The 20,870-nt window shown below is 41.0% G+C and overlaps 1 protein-coding gene across 2 annotated transcripts; it reads right to left on the minus strand.

Moving 5' to 3' along the window:
• Positions 1-847: 847 nt before the first annotated feature.
• Positions 848-20,521, minus strand: crlf1a (cytokine receptor-like factor 1a). 2 transcript variants are annotated; one of them, XM_080480835.1, is made up of 9 exons: positions 19,988-20,521; positions 14,520-14,798; positions 13,251-13,380; positions 11,923-12,092; positions 5,482-5,639; positions 4,270-4,344; positions 3,894-3,987; positions 1,992-2,176; positions 848-1,829 (listed from the first exon to the last, which is right to left on the minus strand). In XM_080480835.1, exons 1-9 carry the CDS (start codon positions 20,058-20,060, stop codon positions 1,806-1,808), a joined length of 1,188 nt encoding a protein of 395 aa, XP_080336961.1. In that variant the 5' UTR covers positions 20,061-20,521; the 3' UTR covers positions 848-1,805. The 2 variants fall into 2 exon arrangements, with proteins under 2 accessions (XP_080336961.1, XP_080336962.1); XM_080480836.1 differs by having other exon boundaries at positions 966-1,829; positions 1,988-2,176; positions 19,988-20,402.
• Positions 20,522-20,870: the final 349 nt, after the last annotated feature.

Below are 20,870 nucleotides of genomic sequence, written 5' to 3' on the forward strand. Positions count from 1 at the left end.
TGTGTATCCAACCACTGTGTGTGTGTTTTATTCAGTTTTTTGGGCCCAATTTCAGATCAAATGTTTCCATGTAAAACAACAAAGTGAGACTAGTGCAGGTTTGTTGTAAGTGTCAGACATCTTCAGAGTTTTTTTCTACTTTGACCCAAATGGTCCTGCACACCCACACACACAGTATTCTGAGTAGGTTTTCCTCGATCTTCCCTGAAGAGGTTTGACTCCACCGTTGCCTTCATGGTTAAATGTTGAACCCTTATTCTTCAGTTCATAAAGGATACAGATCACCTTATATTCTAACCATTTTGAGCCTGATCACACACAAATATCAACAATATTCCATGTGTCCAGATCAATAGTCTGACTGGGCTCCTACAATTAATTTCGAAACTGCGTCACAAAGTGGTTCATCGTGGTTCAAGACTCCTCATGGGAGGACAAGACAGTTCCCTTCAGTCCTTTACCTTCATATGATTGTCGACTTTCACAAAACCTGCTCTCTGACAAGGGCATTCATCATCATCCACAACCCAGACAGTCACCCCTGGACAGCAGGTCACACAGTCCTGCACCACAAACCTGGAAACTAGTTTCTTATTTATACATTGAACACACGCCTGAAAAAAAGTCTGACATGAATTGTTTTATGTCTCAGACAGTAGGAATCCTTAAAGTTTCTGATGCATCCAATTAAGTCTGCTGTGAAGAAATAATAGCTGTAAAATGGAGCAGCTGAATAGAAACTTACTAATAGTTTTATAATTCTGATACATGGGAGTGGCTTTGTAGTCGTTATGGCTTCTGCTATCTTTTCTCTGTGTTAAGGAATATGTTAGATTCTTGTTTTCTTAAATGATGCAACATTTTATTTAGTTTGAAAGTAAAGCAATAGCAACTTTCATTTGAAGTTTGTAAATAAACTTATTATTGTTGTCTGACCATTGACATAATGACAATGAACATGAGTTTGTGTTTCTGTCGACACTTTTATAGAACAACATTAGAGCTTGATAACAACTTCAGTCATTGTACAGTCTTTTCTAACTAAACATAATTTAAGAATTTAAACATAACTTTATACTTTAAATATGTTGGTACATTTCAGTACAAAAATAAAGGCAGTGAATGTTTCCATACACAAAAACACCATCAGTCACATACCGTCACTCAGACACAGAGGAAACCTGGATGGACCAGTTTGGCACAGCATGAATCGATATAACAAAGCATGAATTACAAATACTGTATGATAATCTTTTAGTTTTTATATCAGGACCCCAGTGAGACAGGAGTCTCCACAGATGCCGAGCAGCCACTAGATGGTGCTTTGAATCCACAGGAGACGCCTCAAATTGTCCCAGAATACTTTTAGATGCTTGGGCAACACTTCTGGTTTGTTTTGAATCTGATCGAATCGACTTTGTGCGCACAAACACACGTCTTTACCGGCGTCCAAGCGGTTCATGCTACAATGTCAAATGTGAAAGCCGAGAAGTTCACATTGGTCTCTGTCCTTGCGACGCGGTCATGCCTTTAAGTCCATGATGAGTTCACCTTCTCGCTCCTTTATGTGCTCAAACTGACTGGAAGAGATGCACAAATGGAGAACATCCCGCAGTTTGCCTTCAGGTGTCCTCTTGTGGCCACAGCTGGTATCCACACAGAATGTTCGGAGCAAATTGTCCTTATGGGTCCGTTATACGAGTACAATCTTTTTCTCATTTCTCACACACACATAAACAGAAACATGAATGACATTCTCTCAGTTCTTTTCTTGACTTGTTTTCTGCTTGTAAAGTCAGCATGTGCTATGATTTATCCCCTTGGAGAACCTGAATTAAAGACAAAAATCTGTTACAAATCAACATTTATAAAACACAGTGTTCTTTGTGTCTGTGTGAGTGCGCTGCACATGTATGTGTTTGTGTCATTAGATTGGAGTACATGTGTGCATCTGCATGTGCTTCATCCCGGCATTAGTGATGCTTACCTACCTGGTTGCGAGCTTTGTGGGATTTCTGCATCAACACTCGCCACTGGTCGTACAGCTTCATGGACATGCTGCTGCAGCCGTACGCGTGTTTCCGCACCCAGCCGAAGAACTGCTTCAGCTCCCTGCGCAGGGTGGAGTTCGAGTCCCCACTGGACTTGGAGTCGCAGGACCCAGACATCAGTCGCTCTGCATGGGGAGAAAACAGGGAGCAAAGTGTGAGAATGACCATGATTAGAACTAGCGTTGATGATTTTGGGAGGGAAAGATGAGATTTGAACGCCTTTGTTTACAAGTTGTTGCATACAGTGCAAAAAGTGAGAATTTCAACAAGCATATAGATATAAATATTGTATATTTCCTGTAGGGTTACACGTGGTATGAGATTCAAATGCCTGATAGGTATGATTTTAATGAGATATACAGATTTTGTTTTATTCCAAAATTGCAATTCCTTATCTCTGAATAAACAAAACCAAATGCTTGTCAGGAATAGAGCAATGACATAACGTCCATAAATATAAGCCTGTCTGATTAATCCAGCCATTAGAAACTAAAGTGCATTAGTAATTTTTCATTTACAAAAAAGATGATTAAAACAGTACAAGAAACCTCAATTTACAGAAACCCACTTAGAAAGCAAAGATGATTGTCTCATGTACTGAGTATGTGCCCATAAAGATGGCAGCATGGCAACAAAAACCTTTCTATTATGTAAAGGCTTATTAGCCTCTACAAACAAATGGATATAATTATAGGGCTTTGTGTATCTGTATAAATGTGTGGAAGTGTTGATGCATGTGTGTGCATATTTATAGATATACCACATAAATGTGTGTGTGTCTGCAAGCATTGTTGCTCATTTTAGGATTTTTGTCAATCTTTTTAACTGCCTTAAAGTGTTATACAAATAAAACTTGATTTATTTACTTCAATTTGCCGCGGGCTGTAAAAAGATGTATTAGGAGGGCCGATGGCCACTAAAATATACTGCTGTAATTTTCACTCATTACTCAGTTCGCAGGGGTTAACAGTAGTAAAATGAAATAAGTTATGTTGTTCACAAGCACCTTAAAAATCCTTCCTTGCGTGAAAGTAAGTGGTTACACTTCACCAACGGGGAGTTACGGGAAAGAGAGATGAGAGAGACAGACGGGAGCGACGGAGCAGAATTAAAGGAAAGCAAACAAGAAAGAAGTGAGAACTGAATGTTCCCAGAAACCCCCTTTTTTTCTTTCTTTACCCCGATTAGTGATTTCTTCCTTTTATTAAATTTTTTTTTAAACTTTTCCTTGCAGAATTCTTGGCAGAAAAATCCAAGTTTTTATAAACTGGGTTTTGTTTTTATTGTTGCGGTCTTTATTCCCATCAGTTATGATAACATTTTATACAGCAGTTATGTCTGGGGAGGCACAAACCACAAGAACCCAAAACTTTGAGATATTTAGCTTCGCGTGGCAAACAGCTTGTGGTTTTTTTTTGTTTTTTCCCTCTTTCCGTTGGAAGGAAGTCATTTCTGTTGGAAGCTTTTGAGACAAAGTCTAATCAAAGGTTGTTTTTTTAATTTATTATATTTTATTTTTTAACGATTTTGCTTGATGACAATTCTTGACTTGATTGTCTTGATAAATTCAACAACAAAAAAAATCGCCAACGCAACACAGAAAAGAGCGCAAGATTGCCCGGAAAAGGGGAAAGCGGCACCATCTTCTTCTCCTGTTCGGCTGGTGGTTTTTAGCAGCGGGAGAGAGCTGTGGGATACGCAGTACACCGTGATATAAAACAAATTCTAGTGCTGCAAATTGCCTCTTACAAATGTTCTCAAAAGCTGGGATTAACGGCAAAGAAAATGCCTCCTGAGTGGATTTCTGACTGTGAGTGTGTGCCTGTGTATGCGTGAGCTCACCACTGTGGGGTGTGGAGGCAGCTGTGGGGTGGCTCCATTCGCTCCAAATCCCAGCTTTGCGAGAGCCGTAGATGCCCACAGGGTTACAGCGAACCTGGAGACAATTCAACATCAGGCACTACGCAACACCAACCGACTCAACAAAACATACGTGTGCTGAAGATACATTGCCTGAATTGTACATGATTACAGGTAAAACAATTGTTGTGGGAAAAAAACAAAACGCCTTGAGTAAAAATCGGACTGACTACTTTTTAACGGCATTAAATGGCATTGAAACGACTCAAAAAGTACTCTTCAATTACAATTCTGTATCTGTGATGTGTTACTCTCACCCCGATCACCACGCACATGCTGTATACACACAAACACATACCTGCACAAAATATACTGTTCCGGGTCTCAGTCCAGCGAGTCTGCAAGATGTCTGATTCCCAACGTCATCCATCACCTACACAAAAAGAAAGAAAAAAAAAAGAGACACAAACACAGAAAGGCTGAGTGCTGGTGGTCTGACCGCAGTATTAAATACCAATGGGCAAAAACTTAAACACCGGGCAGAATCAAGATGCAGAAAACACAACCGCAAACCACATACAGACCTAAACATGCATGAACACCACATTGTTTGGTGGCTCCTGATCTGCATGTTTATGAAACTATTTAATGTAACTATGCCTGCTGGGTAAAAATCTGTTCTCCATTATTTATTACAGACCTGAGTATGCTGGGACACACACATACAGCGCTCAGGCGCAGGTACTCATAACAACAGTCAAAAACTGTTGGATGGACAGAAGGACAAAAATATGCCCGTTAGAGTTAATCTTGTCTCCTGACCCTCACTCTCTGCCCAGTATCCGGTCTGTAAACACTTGTTCGGAAAGACTCCAACAGAAAGCAGAACACTGAAATTACAGGCATCAGAAGGCTAATGATGTGATGTGACGAAGCCAAATAGGCAGACGTTACAGCTGAGCGTCTTTATAGCCATATTGAAGACATTAACAGCTGAGATGTATCCCTCCATTCCTCAGCATGACCTCATGATTAGGGCCGGTTCAGCGGGAAATGGCGCTTTGTTTTCACCACCACCCCTGAAAAGCCACTTGGATTGAAGTCTGCATTCTCCCTCCTTCGAAGCGGTATCATCTCTCCACACCCCCCTCCTTTTCTTTTTCCACTTTGCAAGTAAAGACTTGCTTATATTACATTGGTGTAATTCCCCCCTAATTACAGGAGAATCTTCACTCTAACCCAGAGGAAAATGATTTCTTGGAAGTGCCGTTGCTGCACGGGTGAAGGTTTTACACGGTATTTTCATCTATTCGAGGCCTGTATGACAGTGCACACGGTGGCTTTAGCTTGTGTTTTCCCCCCTGATCAAAACCTGACTTGTAGAGTCATGACTTGGGGAATAATTTCGACTGGCCGAGCTGATAACTCATCTGGCAGAGGAGGCCTCAATCAGACCAGATTAGAGGTGATTACAGCATTAGGATGAGAAACAGCTGTGCGGCAGTTATGTACGGTGCGGAGGAGAAAACAGAGAGCAGGTTTATCTCCTCGTGTGGGTTTGTCCTTTTACCTTCCAGTCTTGGCTGTCCTCCAACCTGTAGCGGATCTGATATTTGGCCTGAAACAGGAAATCTTTGAGAGCGGGCGGGGCTTCCCAGCGGACGCTCAGCTGGTCCTCCAGCTGCCCGACACGGCTGACGGTCACACCTGAGGGGGGGTCTGTGGTCACTGGGGGGGAGAAGACACGGAGCGGATTATTAAGTGAGCAGATCTGGAACAATGACAACGATGTCAAATAACCAACTCTTATTTCAATGAAAACATTTGGCCATTTTTTTGGTTTTATTGGATCTTTGACTGATCATTTTTTTCCCCTCTTCACAGCTTTTAAAAATACAGATAAGAATACACGATAATACATTTCTAGAGCTTTTGCAGTCGTAAATTACTGCCTGCGTCACCAACAAACACTCATTATGTCAAATAACACGTTAGAATAATAAGAACACAAATGAAGAGACAAGTTGTCCGTAAGTGATATCAAACCCAAAGCATCCTCTGAATGTCTCTCTGATGAAACTCTTTGCAAAGTATCATTATTAAACAGAAATTACAGTCAATAAACTTCAGTCATACTTAATTATAATGAACAAATAGATATTAATATTTTATTTACGTTCTCTTTTCTTGAAATTGAATGAAATAAAAATGTTAAATAAAAACACTCCTGAGATGAAACATCGGCCACGCTTTTTATCACAAAAAATGTAATTACCTAATGTCTATTAGATTTTTTTGAAGTATACACACATTTCTATATTCTAAGAACTCACTGCTATTTTTTACCTCATGTATGTATGTATGTATGTATGTATGTATGTATGTATGTATGTATGTATGTATGTATGTATGTATGTATGTATGTATGTATGTATGTATGTATGTATGTATGTATTGTTACTCTGCGTTAGACACAGTTTACAGTTTGTAATCTATTTTACTACTTTTAAAATCATCCATTTGTTACTACTGATCACTCTCAATATTTAAAGAGGCAAAGATCTACACTTTATATCTAAACGTGTTTACCATAGCTTCATTTTAGTGATTTCAATAATTAATATGGGATATTTAATTCATTGTCTGGTTTTGACAATGAAAATTAATGGAGTTGAAAAGTAACTAATATTCTAAGTAGACTAGTCGAAAACATTGCATTTTTACTTAATTATGCTTTCACAAAAAATTTACAGCAGTTTACAAATCTTCTGTCTTCCTCTGGTGAATGCTGATTTACTGTAATCCAATGTTGACATATAAAGAAAATAGAATAAAATCTGAATAAGGATTTACAATAATTCGTGTGTTGACAGTCAAATTAAAATCAAATCATTTAATGAAGGACTTCTGGTCGCAGCTAAATGTGGAAAATGTAAGAGTTGGGACACACAGCAGTTAACACTTCCTCCACTGCTCACAGTAGTAAATAAGAGTGTGCGTTTGAGCCTCTGTGTTTGTCCTGTAACACTGACCCGAACAAAGGTGAGGACAGATTAAGATAAATGTTCTTGTCTCGAAATGTTCAAATTTGTAAAAAAAAATTTGCATTGTTGTTGTTGTTGCTAAAAGGTTACTTGAAAAAGAGAAACGCAAAAGCAGCGAGGCTCCAAAGAAAACAGCAAAGTTACCGACCACAGAATCAAAACAATGGACTCAGTGGAGCTGCCTCAACTGTACAAAAGCACAAATTAGGAATTAAAAAAAGCAATTATGGAGATGATGATCGTTCGCCATGACTCTGAAAGTCCATTGCTCCGGGGGCCTTTTCTCCACGTCGGGAGTTTCTGCTCACAGGGGTCAGGAAACCCATTCAAGTTATATTTAAAGCGGGAGGAGTGACGTCTTCATGTGCAGCAGCACGCTGAAGGATCGCTCAGCGTTGGCGGAGGTTTGCGGTCTCGTTCCTGACGCGTTGGCCTGTGCGAGTCGCAGAGAGAGGCTTTGTCATCTGACAACAATTATCTTTTCAACAAACAAACCGTTATTTTAACTCTGCTCGCATTCTGTTTTGGATTTTTTTTTAAAGAATTTTTTTCAAGATCATTTCAATATCGGTTCTTTTTCAGAACGTCCTCCCTCACCAGTAAACAAACGAGACGACCCGGGGGGGGGACGAGGAAGACGGGAACGCTTCAGCGGAGGGAAAAAGTGGAGGCTGACACGAGATTTTTTGTTTGTTTGTTTCTGACCTCCAGGAGTTTAAGACGTAAACCCAACGGAGGAATGACGCGTCAGTGAGATTTGAGCAGGCTTGTATTTACCTTCTCAGGCTGTGAGGAGGCCGAGGTCTTCACTCCGTCACTGACAAACGTTTAGATTTGTGACTGAAACAATATGCCAGCATAATTCTTGCGTTTATTTTGAAATAAATAAGTGCACTTTTATACGTAATGCATTCTTGCATTTTTTTTTACATTTTTGGCTACAGGATGGGACAAATTATTGATTATCAAATTGGAAATCTGCTTGTCATGTAAATTAAAATTTTAAACTATAAATCATAAAAAAACATAATATAATATTATAATATTTATTTTACCCAAGATTTTTTCACAAAGAAAATAAATAAATAAATAAATAAACAAATAAATAAATAAATAAATCGATAAATAAATAAATAAATAAATAATTAAAATATATAAATAAATAATTAAATAAATAAATAAATAAATAAATAAATAGCACACTTTTTTTTTTTTTTTTTAAAGGGAAACAGAATGTCGCTAAAAATGTACATGAAGTGTACGGTCTTAAATTCAAACGCTCATCACTGAGGATGTCATTCGTATGAAGTATCATCATTACGTGAAACAAGTAATGAGCCAGTTTCTAAGGCTGTAAAGAGTAAAAACAGATTTGTGTTTTCAAATGTAAACGTGAAAAGCTGTCACAAAAATAAATAGTCAAGTACAGGTAAAAAAATGCTTTAAATACAATAACAAAGTGCAAACCCTTTGCAACTTTCTGTTTAGATCCCAAATATCCCAAGATAATGAGTTTGTTACTTGTTATTTTGAAATTTAATGATTGAAACCACAGATGATCAAAACATCTGAAAAGTAATAGGAAAAGTACTTTAAGTGGAAGTCATGATGAGGTGCAAAGTGTACGAATAGAAACAATTATATCACGCATCGCCTGCATCCGACATTAAAACCAATGAGACGTGACACATCACCACCAAATGACTGTGAAACATATGTCATTCCTCGCTACGTCATAACAAAGTCAGACAGAAATACAAGTTTCCTCTAGCCCCTCGGTTTACAGAGTTTCCCGTGACGCAGGAATGCAGAGAGAACTGTAGGTGTTCCCACATTGGTAAGTGATCGTACGTGACCGTAGACACGAGTGACTCAGCTCCACACGCAGGTGTGGTTGCTTTGTTTTATGACCCGCTGCTGTTGTGGAAACTGCTTGGATGAAAAGGCCGTCCAGGGCAACTTCAGCGTAACACGAACACAGACAAATCCAGAAACCGCCCACACTGTGCTTGCCTCTCTGTTTCTATACTGTTACCAGGCCCTGCCCTGCCTTGCCCTGCCTTGCCCTGCCCTGCCCTCGGGGTGTGTAAACAGGTGTGTGCGTGCATACATTAGGCAAAAAGGAAAAGGGATTAAGGTGTGATGGACACTTGCTTCCTTGCAAGTGTACTCTATACGGTCTCACCGCGGTATTCAGCCATGTTAGGAGTGAACCAGGTGAACAGTTCCAAGATAATCAGTTTGTATTATTTCAGGTCCAAGTCTCAAAGCCTCAAAGCCTCAAACTGCTCAGGCCTGCGGGGTCTGCAGCCGCCTCAGAGACAGGATTAAGGTCGAGGATCATCCCGGAACATTCCTTCCCTACACAAAGAGGACTTAGCCACTGTTTTCTGTGAGTGTGTGTTTGTTTCTCTCAGTGTGTGTGTGTGTGTGTGTGTGTGTGTGTGTGTGTGTGTGTGTGTGTGTGTGTGTGTGTGTGTGTGTGTGTGTGTGTGTGCGTGGGTGCGTGCGTGTGTGCATGTGTGTGTCCAGTGAGAATGAGTAAAGGGAAAATGAGCTCATCAAAAGAAGAGGGCGTTTCCACTCGTCACACACCTACGCCTGTCCAGGTGTGGGCATGTGTGTGTGTGTGTGTGTGTGTGTGTGTGTGTGTGTGTGTGTGTGTGTGTGTGTGTGTGTGTGTGTGTGTGTGTGTGTGTGTGTGTGTGTGTGTGTGTGTGTGTGTGTGTGTGTGTGTGTGAGGGAGAGTTGGAAATAATGAAGAGGAGAATTTGGTCTTGTTGCATGCTCCGCTTGCTTAAACCGCACTAAGCTCGGCAACGGACCACATAACAAAGCTTTAAAAGGGAACAGCACTCAGCTCCTATCAGCCAGACGAGTACTTATGAACAAATTTCTCAAGACAATTTCCTGTGTAAAGATTATTATATATAATTAAAACACAGATTTTAGAAGTGCAAATAATGTGAACGATTGAAAACAGAATCACAATTATTAGAAAAGATAAACATTAACGCTAAACTGGCGTCTTCTATAAAGATGTGTTTGACTTCTTCCTATAAAAGACTCAGTGAGGAGTCATAAAGTACTTTTTTTTCTGTACTGATCCCAAAAGCCATTAACCCCAATAACCACAAGTCCAGAATTCAGCCAAGAATCACAACTTAACATAAGGCAAAGCATGTGCTGCATGTCAGTGTAGAATTAATCATGTGAGTTTTACCATCACTGTATGAAGGTCTGCGGCTCTGCTCCAGGTTAATTTTATGTTTTTTTCATTCTTCCACTCTGCTTGTGAAGTCAATTTAATCGCGATGCAGGACTGATATATCATCTGGAAGCCAAGGTATGTATTATTGTACCGTTTGAATTATTGACATCCAATTCAGAATTGGTACACACTGACTGACCCTATCAATATGCGCCGTATTTTCCAGACTATATGTCGCACCTGAGTATAAATCACATCTGTCAAAAAAAAGCATTGTGAGGAGGAAAACACATATATAAGTCGGGGTATGAGATGGATTTGTGTTTCATAACTTCACTGCTGATAAGATTCGGCCGGCAGCTGCTGTTATCTGTGAATGTGCTCCTCCAGTTTTGTCGTGCTTTTTCGCCCAGGATCAGCCTTTCTTTGTTTTCATCGCCATGCTGACAGTTTCTCTGCCTCTCGACAGTCCCTCACAGATCTCTAAGATCCACCGAACGCTCTTTCTGCTGATCGTCTTCAGTTTGCTGCTGCATATTCTTTTCAGAATTCTAGGTTTTAATTCTGCAGAGTAGCTTTTTGTTATTGGCAACATTGAGCTTGCACCGTTGGTCTAAAATGGTAATAATGGAGGTTTATTTTGGTGGCACTGTAGCCGCCATCTGTTGTCATACAGTGGCATCTAGTGGGAGGCCCAGTTGGTGTGAACTGGTATAATTTGACATTAAAGTTGTTTCTCAATATAAATCACATGGTCACCCAAACACCTACTGTCGGAAAATATATGTGTACAATCTAAAAAGCATTAATCACGTTTACAGATTAATTTGTCACATTGTACTTTGTCGTAGTATGAGCTGGACATACTTTTCCGAACTCAAAGCCTCAAAATATACGTATAGTTTATTAAATCCTGGCTGATGAATTCAAGTCAAAGTGGAAATTGGGGTTGTATTTGTTTTGTTGTCAAATGTTTTGATGCAAACAGACAACTTTGGATGTAAATGCCACAGAAAATCCCATTTCAGTCCTGCTTCACTAATACACTGCCCTGGATTGTTTTATCTGTTCGAGGCCTCATGAAATTTGAAACCCAACACCTTTTTGAGATGTAGGACTGAAGATCAATACCACTGGGTTTTTTTTTTTTGTCAAATCAGTGTGGAGCTCCAGCTGCGAGATATTCAGCTTAGTCATGATAATGACTGTAAACAGACAAATGGTTGCCCTGGCACCGCGAAACACCTGAAAAAAATCTGGCACGTTCGCCCCTGTGAAACCACAAATTGTCATCGTTACACGAGTATTTTAAATGGATTTAACGAGCATGATACGACGTGTTAATTGATAACTTCTAGAAGTGCTGCGGGGCGTGTTTTTTTTGAGTTTCGTCAGCATGTCTTCTCCTACTGACATTCTCAATGCTAAAATAAGAATATTACCCCAAATGTAGAATAATTACAGTGAACGACTCCTGCAAGGTTTAACAAACGAAACACGTGGATTAGGTTGGATCAATTGTAGAGGTTTATGAAACATGAGTAAAAAGAAAACAAAGTCACACAGACACCCAGTAGCTGAACCTCACAGGGCGGTAGATGTATGTAACCTGGGGTCGGGGGGGGGGGGGGGGGGGGGGGGGGGGGGGCAGGAAGCTTATATCCGCGATGGCAGACTACAGCCCGAGGGCCTCGTTGATACTGAGATCTAAGCCCTAAAAGTAAGAGGGTCAAAGTTTGCCTCTTCCCACACTCACCCACGTCTAGGATGTCGAGGGTGATGACGTCAGAGGTGGCCCGGCCCAGCTGGTTGGAGGCCTCCACCCAGATCTCGTAGGGTGTGAAGAGGTGCAGGTCCTGCCTGATGCTGCAGGAGTACGGCTGCGTATGGGTGTAATCCTCGCACTCTTTCTCTGTGCCGTACCATCTGGAGGAGAAAAAAAAAAAAACAACCACAAGAACTCTGAAATGACTCTGGAAAACATTCAGTAACCTTAAATAATGCCTGTAATACGCAACATATTGTTTAATGTGTTGCTAGTTAGGAGTTTATCTGGCACTAGAGTTTTTATTAAGTCCTTATTTCCACTAATCCAAACACAATGAGTAATCTCCTCCCAGTTGGCCGCCTGGTGGGTACTGCATGTCACATCATTTCCTTTTTGGTGTTTTAAAATTGTTGATTTAATTATTTAGAAATGTAAATAGAGCTTGCACTACATCTGAAAGTCTTTTTTTTTTTTTAAATATATTGTTTCCAGCTGAATCTATTTTCCTAGCTCTCATGAAATGTGACTTTCTTTTTTTTTTTTTTTTTTACTATCGAGTGACTTTCGCCCTCTGGCTACTGCTCGTGTTGTTTTTCCTAAAGAAAAATAAGGTCTGCCAAAAAGATATGGTATTTTGTTCTGTTTCCACCTCCACTCTGGCTTGCTTCTGGGGATTTTTCGAGGCCTGTCAGTATCTTGAAATGTCCTGTGAAATGAGTTGATCTGGACTGAACGCAACAGTCTGACCGAGGTGGATGTCTTACTCCTCTGAAGCGTTGGTTGTTGGTTTTTTTTTATACCCGACTCAAAAACCAGCATGGGTTCATGTTTGATTTGAATAATAAAATAATAATAATAATAAAAAATGAAAAAATATATATATATAGGAAATATCATGTATTTGATTCCATTCATCAATAATTCATATTGAAATTTAATGATCCCACTGATCCAAACTGAGATTGAAGGACAAAGCACATGTGTACAACCTGAACAGGTTTCCAGTCAAACAAACACGTGAACAACCGATCAAGAGTCAGAACTTAGCCTAACAAGCACATCATTTGATTGAGGGAGGAAGCCAGAATACCTGGAGAAAAATCCACCCAAACTGAAAAGCAGTTCAACAGAACGAAGGGTCACCACAGTGAATCATCCAACATCCAGGGTGATAAACATATCAGTCAATTCTTTTTTTTTTTCTTCTATTTTTCAGAATATTACTTCATGAATATATCATGAAGAATACCGTAGTGAAGCAAGGGACTTACTACAATCAATGTTTGCTGCACTGTGGCTGCAGTCTGGGTGTGTACCTGAGCTTGTACTTAAGCTTGTACTGAGTGCTGATGTTAGTCTCTCCTCTGCCGCCGGGAGCCCAGCTGCAAGTCAGGTCTTTGGTGTTCCTGGACCAGCAGGTCAGATTGACCGGCTTCTCTGGAGGCACTGGGACAGAGCGGGGTGAGGAGGCAACGAGAAGGGTGAGGGAAATGGATGAAGAGCACGGAGGGGAGAGGAGAGCACAACGGGAGGAGGTGGACAAAGAAGGAAGGTGGATGAAAAATAAAGATAAGTGGGAGAACAAAGTTACTTCCAGGTCAGTATTTCAAACCACAGTGTAATCTACTCGCTGCTGATGTTCCTCTGAAATTGCAGCTGGTTTTTTTTCTTCTCTTAATTGCTGTGTGTGTGTGTGTGTGTGTGCGTGCGTGCGTGCGTGCGTGCGTGCATGCGTGCGTGCATGCGTGCGTGCATGCGTGCGTGCATGCGTGTGTGAGATTTGGGATTCCTGCCAACATACTTTGTCCTTCAGAACACACGGTGCTCAAAACCAGTGTCACACACGGATTAAGATCCCAGATGAATTTTCGTCTGTGTGTGTGTGTGTGTGTGTGTGTGTGTGTGTGTGTGTGTGTGTGTGTGTGTGTGTGTGTGTGTGTGTGTGTGTGTGTGTGTGTGTGTGTGTGTGTGTGTGTGTGTGTGTGTGTGTGTGTGTGTGTGTGTGTGTGTGTGTGTGTGTGTGTTTTTTTGCCACCTCTCACAGCCTCAAAAAGTCAGTTTGCCAGTTTTGTACTCATACATTTTGTTTTGTTTTTTAATTTCCTGAAATTGATCATTCTCCTTTGAAAGAAAATAAAATCCCCTATTAGAGCGGCTGTAAAGCAAAACCGAGCAAAATTTTATACAAATTATATCCGATTTTTTTTCAAATTAAATACAGGTCCCTAGAAGTACAGAAGTATCAGCATATGTGTTAAATGTCAGGCCCACACCCTATGAGTGATAGTGCGAGTAATGGACCACACAGGTGGTTAAAGCTTCTCACAGTGACATACACATCGAGGCCTCTTGCTGGGCCTTAAACATAAAATACAGGCACAACTGTGCAGGGACACTTAAAAAATCTGCCCACGACTTCCTTGTTTTTCCTTCAATTCCCATTTCCTTTTCATTCCGCTTTCTCTCTTTGGCGAATTACTCCTCCCAGCTCTCTCCTGTACTTCTTATTTAATGTAATGATGCTTTACTTTGACATACTGCATCTTCACACGTGAAATCAGATTATTTTGTAGGAATGCACTTACTCCCCACGTAAATGCAGGAGCCAGCCAATATGTGCCCTTTGTGGTTGTGACAGACGAGGTTGTCGCCGGATGTTTGCCTGGAGGCGTTGAGTCCGGCCAGCGTCACACTGAGGTTGGTCGGGCTCAGCACTCTGTAGATGGAGCTGGGCAGCTGCTGACCATTCAGTGTCCAGAACAGGGAACTGGCATGGACGCCGAGCTCAGGGTGGATCCAGCAGCTGGCCGTCAGGTTGGACCCGATGCGGAGCACGGGGTCCTGGGGGTAGATGATGGCTACATCTGGAGGAGGGCAAGAGGAAGATGGGAATTAGGGCTATACAGTAGTTAAATGGTAAGTGGAGTTCACTTATATCTCACTTTTTCACTGAATGGCAGCCCCCAGAGCACTCTACAGTGTTTACAATGTTAATCGCATTCACACACACATACAACAATGGAGGAGGGCGCCTTTGTCACATTGAAAAGGTAAGATGAGGGATTGAACCACCAACTGTGCAATTGGAAGGCGCTCTACTGGAAGGCATGATTGTTTGGATTTTTTTTTTTTTTTAAATTAAGATATATCATTAAAAAGATCCAGTCTTCCTTATAGGATCAATCCAGAAGTCAAAGCTCATCATCTGGTCATCAATAATTAAGTACTACTACTGGATACCAATGCCATGCGCCTCATCTCTTAGTATTTATTGAAATCACCCGATGATTAGGCAATAGAATTTTCACTGACAATACTTCGATAACCAGGATCTACTTTAAATTTGTGTCCCTTAAAATCCAAACCCAGTGTCCTAAACTAGAAACTTTGGATTTGTGTCTTCTGAGCAGGAACTGTCGTTATACAGAAAGCCAAGAGGTCAGCTGGTTCTAATTGCAGTGTGGATTTGGGCTAACATCTGTTCCATTTCCAGTCAGCATATCCAACAAACGTGATTTAGTACTCTGTCGACTCTATTTTTGTTTGTCCTGATTTCTCACAATTGCTGTATTTGACTTGTCTGATTGGGTTTTGATTCTGTGACATTCATCAACATAATAGATGCACACAATGGATAAACACCTGATTTTGCCACACAATTAAGGGCTTTAATTACTAAGATCCTGCGTAAAGTAGGGCTGCATGACAATCGGGTGAACATGTGATATGCAATGATGTTATTGAGTATTGTGATAATATGATGTTACCTTGTTTGTGCCCTGAGGTTTGAGATCTTTGCCTCTCAACCCATTAAAATAGTTTAATTAGGTACTGACAGTTTTTGTGAATTGACTGACAAAGGCAAAGCTGTGGGAAAGCAAAGAGCCACACCAGCAATTCAGAAAACATTGCAAGACTTACGAAGAGGCACAACATTTTAAATAACTTATAATAAAGTCTACAAAGGGAAGTTGAGGCGAGCCAGCTGAAAAATGCCTCTCACCACTATAACGAGCAGACACGCCTCCTTTTCAAATACGATCAAAACAGACGCGATCATGAACAACACAAACATCTTCAGATGCCGTGTGTCACAATACACATCTTACATTAATCTATCAACATAAACTACTCCCAGCAGTTTGTTCGATGGCTAACAAACACCTGATATTCCATATTTATTAAAGCAAACATGATATATCCATAGTGTCTGCTATTTGTGCAGATGTGACCCACTGTGTGTCCGACTACTAGACTCCACATGTGTGTTCGTGCAATATCTTGGTTGCCCCCATTCATATACACCGAAATCTTTAGTGGATCAGCCACTATATCTACAACCATGTTTGGCCACTAAATAACTATAGGCCAGTGCCTTCATCCTCACAAACCCCTGGATGGGCCTCATGATATTGTACTTGTGGTGGATTTATCACTAAGCTCCCTCACAGTATGCCATCCGCTTCCACACTCAACTCCTGCTGTCTTCTCACGTTAGGTTTCGAGGAAGCTTTTTACACCCAGAAGGCCGCTGATACAAACTACACAGAGTGGAGTCCAGTAAGCGTTTGTGTCCTCGGTGAGATAGCATCGCTCAGCTTTACATGGAGTGGTAATCGGAGGGCCCTCCGATGGAGGTCTCAGCTGCCATGTTTTAAGCTCCCTTTAAACACCAATATAGAGTGAATACTGTTTAGTAGTGTCTTCTGGTGCTGGTGTGGCTTTTTAAAAGGTCTGAAAAATAAAAGCCGATCCTATCATGTCGACGTTGAAGAAGGTTAACTTGAGTTAGGCTTCAGACTTCAAACACAGGGCAGCGGGAGGAACTACAAATAAGGCTTTGAGTGTGATTTGGGTTTGATCAAAGGATTAATTCTTTGAACCTCCCGATTTTATGCGTTGCGCATGAAGGCCTTTTCTCAGAGGCCTGTCTTTGGAAAAAGTGAAACAAATTGGATTATATTAAACATTGGCATTCAAACTTGAGCCAAAATATGTTGCTATACTTATTCAACAGGAAAACATTCAGGACAAATAAAGGTGGTCGGCCCTGAAGTCCCAGACGATGAAGCAACTGTGAATGCAGCGGCAGACCAAAAACAGACTCTGTTTAATGATTTATGGAGGATTTGAGGTGGCCATGTTGATGTGCACTCTGGATTACAGTAACATGGGTGTATACCTCAATTTACAATGTGAAAACTCTTGATATGCGTGCACTATTTTGGGCTAAAAACATCAATCCCTTTTGAAAATTGCATCGTATTTTATTTTGTGCACAAAATCTGTTTGGCAAATAACAAGAGAAAGTGGCTAAATGAATAGAATCAGACGGCTGGCTTTTTTTCTTTCTGTTTCTGACAGCTCAATGTGAAATTGCAATTGCACAAGCACATAATGGGGAGGCTTTTTGATCCCACAACAGGTGGATGAAATGATAATAAGACAACATAATGAAAAGAAGAGAAGAGAAGAGAAGACAAGGAGCATCTCTTCTTCGGATGACGGATTTTTTAAGTAATATTGCTCGACTACGTCAATCTCTCCATGAAAATAGGCAGCTAAGATGATTTCTGAGGAGAAAAGACGGAGTGAGAGCGTCAACACTTTGTCAGACCTCTCCAAATCTATGCCCGGGGCCACATCCATTCAGCTGCCAGCCACCTTATGCTGACAGACATTGCGAGGTCCTTTATGAAGGAGCCGCCTTTGAAGACGTTAATGCAACTCTAGCTCCCCTTCGATATTAATGTCATAACCTCATCTCAAGCTCTGGCACAATACTTCCACACTTTTACGCACACACAAACGCAAACAAGCACACGCACAAAGGCTGGCTGTCTTTGTCACCGGATACGCTGGACTAAAGGCTGCTGTGATTAGCCAATAATATGCTGATCCAGCTGAATAACAAGCAGTGTTTATGTATTTCCAGGCGCTGGGGATGGGACGCTGCCCTGGAGCGGGGTGCGAAGCCACTCCAACACCAGTTTCTTCACAGTTCAAACATTACAATGATAGACACAATTACTGCTGTTTATTGTCTCTGCTCGACACGCTCACTGAGGGAAATGGCTTGTAAAATATTATTTGTTTGGAGAGGCTGAGGCTGCTTGAAGCGCAGTTCTCATCAGGGCATGCAATGAATTACACCCAGCGATAGATGAGGGCAGAGCGACGGGGTAAGTCGGAGGAATATGCTCAACTTTTGTCTGACAAGGGAAAAGTGTCCAGTGACTTAATTTAAATCGGCGATGGATCCATGTTCAAAGGTGCATGTCATCCTCTCCCTTAGCTCAAGAGCTCTTTATTCTTCACTCAGCGATACAACAGTTCCAAGAAGGCCCCTACTTTAATCTGTCGGCCTCACAATAGGACCTGTGGACATTTTCTGAGGGGCCGCTGTGGACGAGCAAAGTGGAAGAAGTCACGCAACATTTAGTTACAATGAGCCGTGCGGCGTTATCTGAAAAGAGCCTGAGCAAACAGCACTGACCAGTTTTGTCTTATTTTGTTTTCATACGTTTACATTTTAGGCATTTAATAGATGCTTTTCTCTAAAGTGAGGAAAGATTATCTTGTCAAGCAAAAATAGGGCAAGCACAGGCAGGTGAAATGTCAATTTGTGGCATGTATTAAAGTAATTTTAGGTTATAAATGTCTTTTAGGGACATTTTCATTAGTTCAAAAATCGAAATATCCGTCTCACATGATCATAACCAACTTAGTTATATCATTATTGACTAACATGACATGTAAAAGTCAAATTTATGAGATTATGAGCTGCACTAAAAACTAATTATATGTTTCTAAGAAAATTCCACATTTACTTCAGTGGCATCTATAAACCACAACACACTGAGGGAAAGGGAAGCACCAGCCATTATTACAGTGAATAAAACTGTAATGACCGATTAGGCCCTATAATAAACAGCAGGGAAGCTTATGATCGAGGCCCATTGTCTCCTTTAAGCTCCTAAAACTATACTTTCTTTTATTGGTGCCTTTCAAACAGGATGAATAACAGGAGATCCTCTCTGAGGAGCTGCTGTTTGCCAGTGAGCCGGCCATAAAAACTAATCCAGCCACTTAGCGGGTGAAACGGACATAACTTTGATTTATTTACGTTATTGTGCATTAAGCTGGTGGTTAACATTCTCCAAAACCCCAGCAAATGATGTCACTGTTTTGATGCGGTTTGTAAAGCCCCCATGCGCCCCATGTGTTAAACGAATTACGGCCCTACTTGTTGAAATTCAGCCTCATGGGAGATGAGTTCTCTCTGCAGGGATACAACCAATATAATACAGCAGGAGCACATCAATAACAGGAGCTGTCAGGCAGACAAAGTGGCATTTTTACTTTTCAGCCACAGTGGCTCCAGTATGTGTCCCAAATAAGTTAGCTCCAATTATGTAAGGCAACTTTGGAAGGAATCTGTGGTATCAGAGACGTCCTTTGGAAGAATGAACTGTTACTGGATGAAAGTCCACTGCGACTCTTACAAGTCCCTACACATGGTTTACATACTTTCTCTTTTGGATACATGTGTAATGTGACGCCTGTAAAAGTGGTGTAGTGTTTTTCTTACTTATACATTTTGCAAGAAATTATACTATTTGTTGGATAGTAGATGTACCTGATTACAGAAAATAAAATATAATAGTGTAATACTATGGGTTTCAAATGTTTCCATACTTAGAGCAAGACCAAAATTCAAAACGCTCTTCAAGTTGTGTAGTTTTTTTGTTGTTGTTGTTGTTGTTGTTGTTGTTGCTTTGGGTTTTTTTGGTGTGTGTGTGTGTGTGTGTGTGTGTGTGTGTGTGTGTGTGTGTGTGTGTGTGTGTGTGTGTGTGTGTGTGTGTGTGTGTGTGTGTGTGTGTGTGTGTGTGTGTGTGTGTGATGCAGTTAAGTTTACACTGAGATCTTTGGGTGACAACTCCGCTGAAGCAAACCGTGGAGACCCAAAATGCAGTGTACTTCCCAAAGCCCCCTCTTTACCCAGCGAGAGCGAGGCTTTTTGCGCACCGATGGACATCTGTGTGCAACTTACGTGTGGACAAGGACAGCACGCCGGGAGTGTGCAGCATGAAGAAAACCAAGCAGAAATCCAAGACGCCTTTCATTTTGTAACAGTTTGATTTGTCTGCCTTCACTCTTCGTCCTCGTGTTGTTGTGGTGTCGTCTCCTCTTCGCTTCTTCTTCTTCTTTTTTTTTTTTTTTTTTTTTTCGATCTTGGATCCAAATTACGCACGGCAGAGGAAAGAGGAAAAACTGCCCGGGTTCGAGCTCCGCATTTTATTAAGAAAGACAACTCTCCGGGTTGAAAGGAGTGCACTAGAAAAAGTGTGACCCTGTGGAAAAAGTCACTGTGTAAGAAGCAGGCGACTTGTCCTTATTGAAGCTCGAAAGTCTGCGCGTACCACGTCCTGATCGCAATCTTTCCCCTCTTAATGCTTCCTGCAGCTAAATCATACACAAGTTCATACTTTCTAAGCCCCTCCTCTCTCTCGCTCTCTCTTCCCACACAGTCGCCAGTCATTCCCCCCTCTTTCCGTCCTTTCCCTGCTCTTTTTTTTTTCTGTCTCTCCCCCTTTAGTGATGGGTAGGAGAGTCAGAGCCATTCACTTTCACTGAATCACTCAATCTCTGAGTTTCCGTGCCTCAGGTCTCCTCTTCACAATTCTCCACTATAGGAGGCAGCTGAGTCACTGAGTGTTACAGGAAAAGTTGCCAAATCCCAAGTGTCCTTTTCTCTCCCCTCTTTTTTTTTTCTTATCTCTTTGTCAGTGATGAATGTGAGACAGGGAATCTTCCTCTTTTATTTATTTTTTGTCTTTTTTTTAAATAAATCCCCCTTTTGTTATGCTTTGAATGATATTCTTTCAGTAATCCTCCTTTTTGAATTTCTTGATCAGATATGACAGCTGTATTAT

Source organism: Lipophrys pholis (genome assembly GCF_963383615.2).
Source record: "Lipophrys pholis genome assembly, chromosome: 14".
NCBI lineage: Eukaryota > Metazoa > Chordata > Actinopteri > Blenniiformes > Blenniidae > Lipophrys > Lipophrys pholis.

Coding starts and splice junctions, on each gene's coding strand:
- crlf1a (XM_080480835.1), bottom strand. CDS start 20,060: ATGAAAGGCGTCTTGGATTTCTGCTTGGTTTTCTTCATGCTGCACACT. Junction 12,093..13,250: donor AAGCTTAAGTACAAGCTCAG/GTACACACCCAG, acceptor TTTCTCCTCCAG/ATGGTACGGCACAGAGAAAG. Junction 3,988..4,269: donor GAACAGTATATTTTGTGCAG/GTATGTGTTTGT, acceptor AATTGTCTCCAG/GTTCGCTGTAACCCTGTGGG.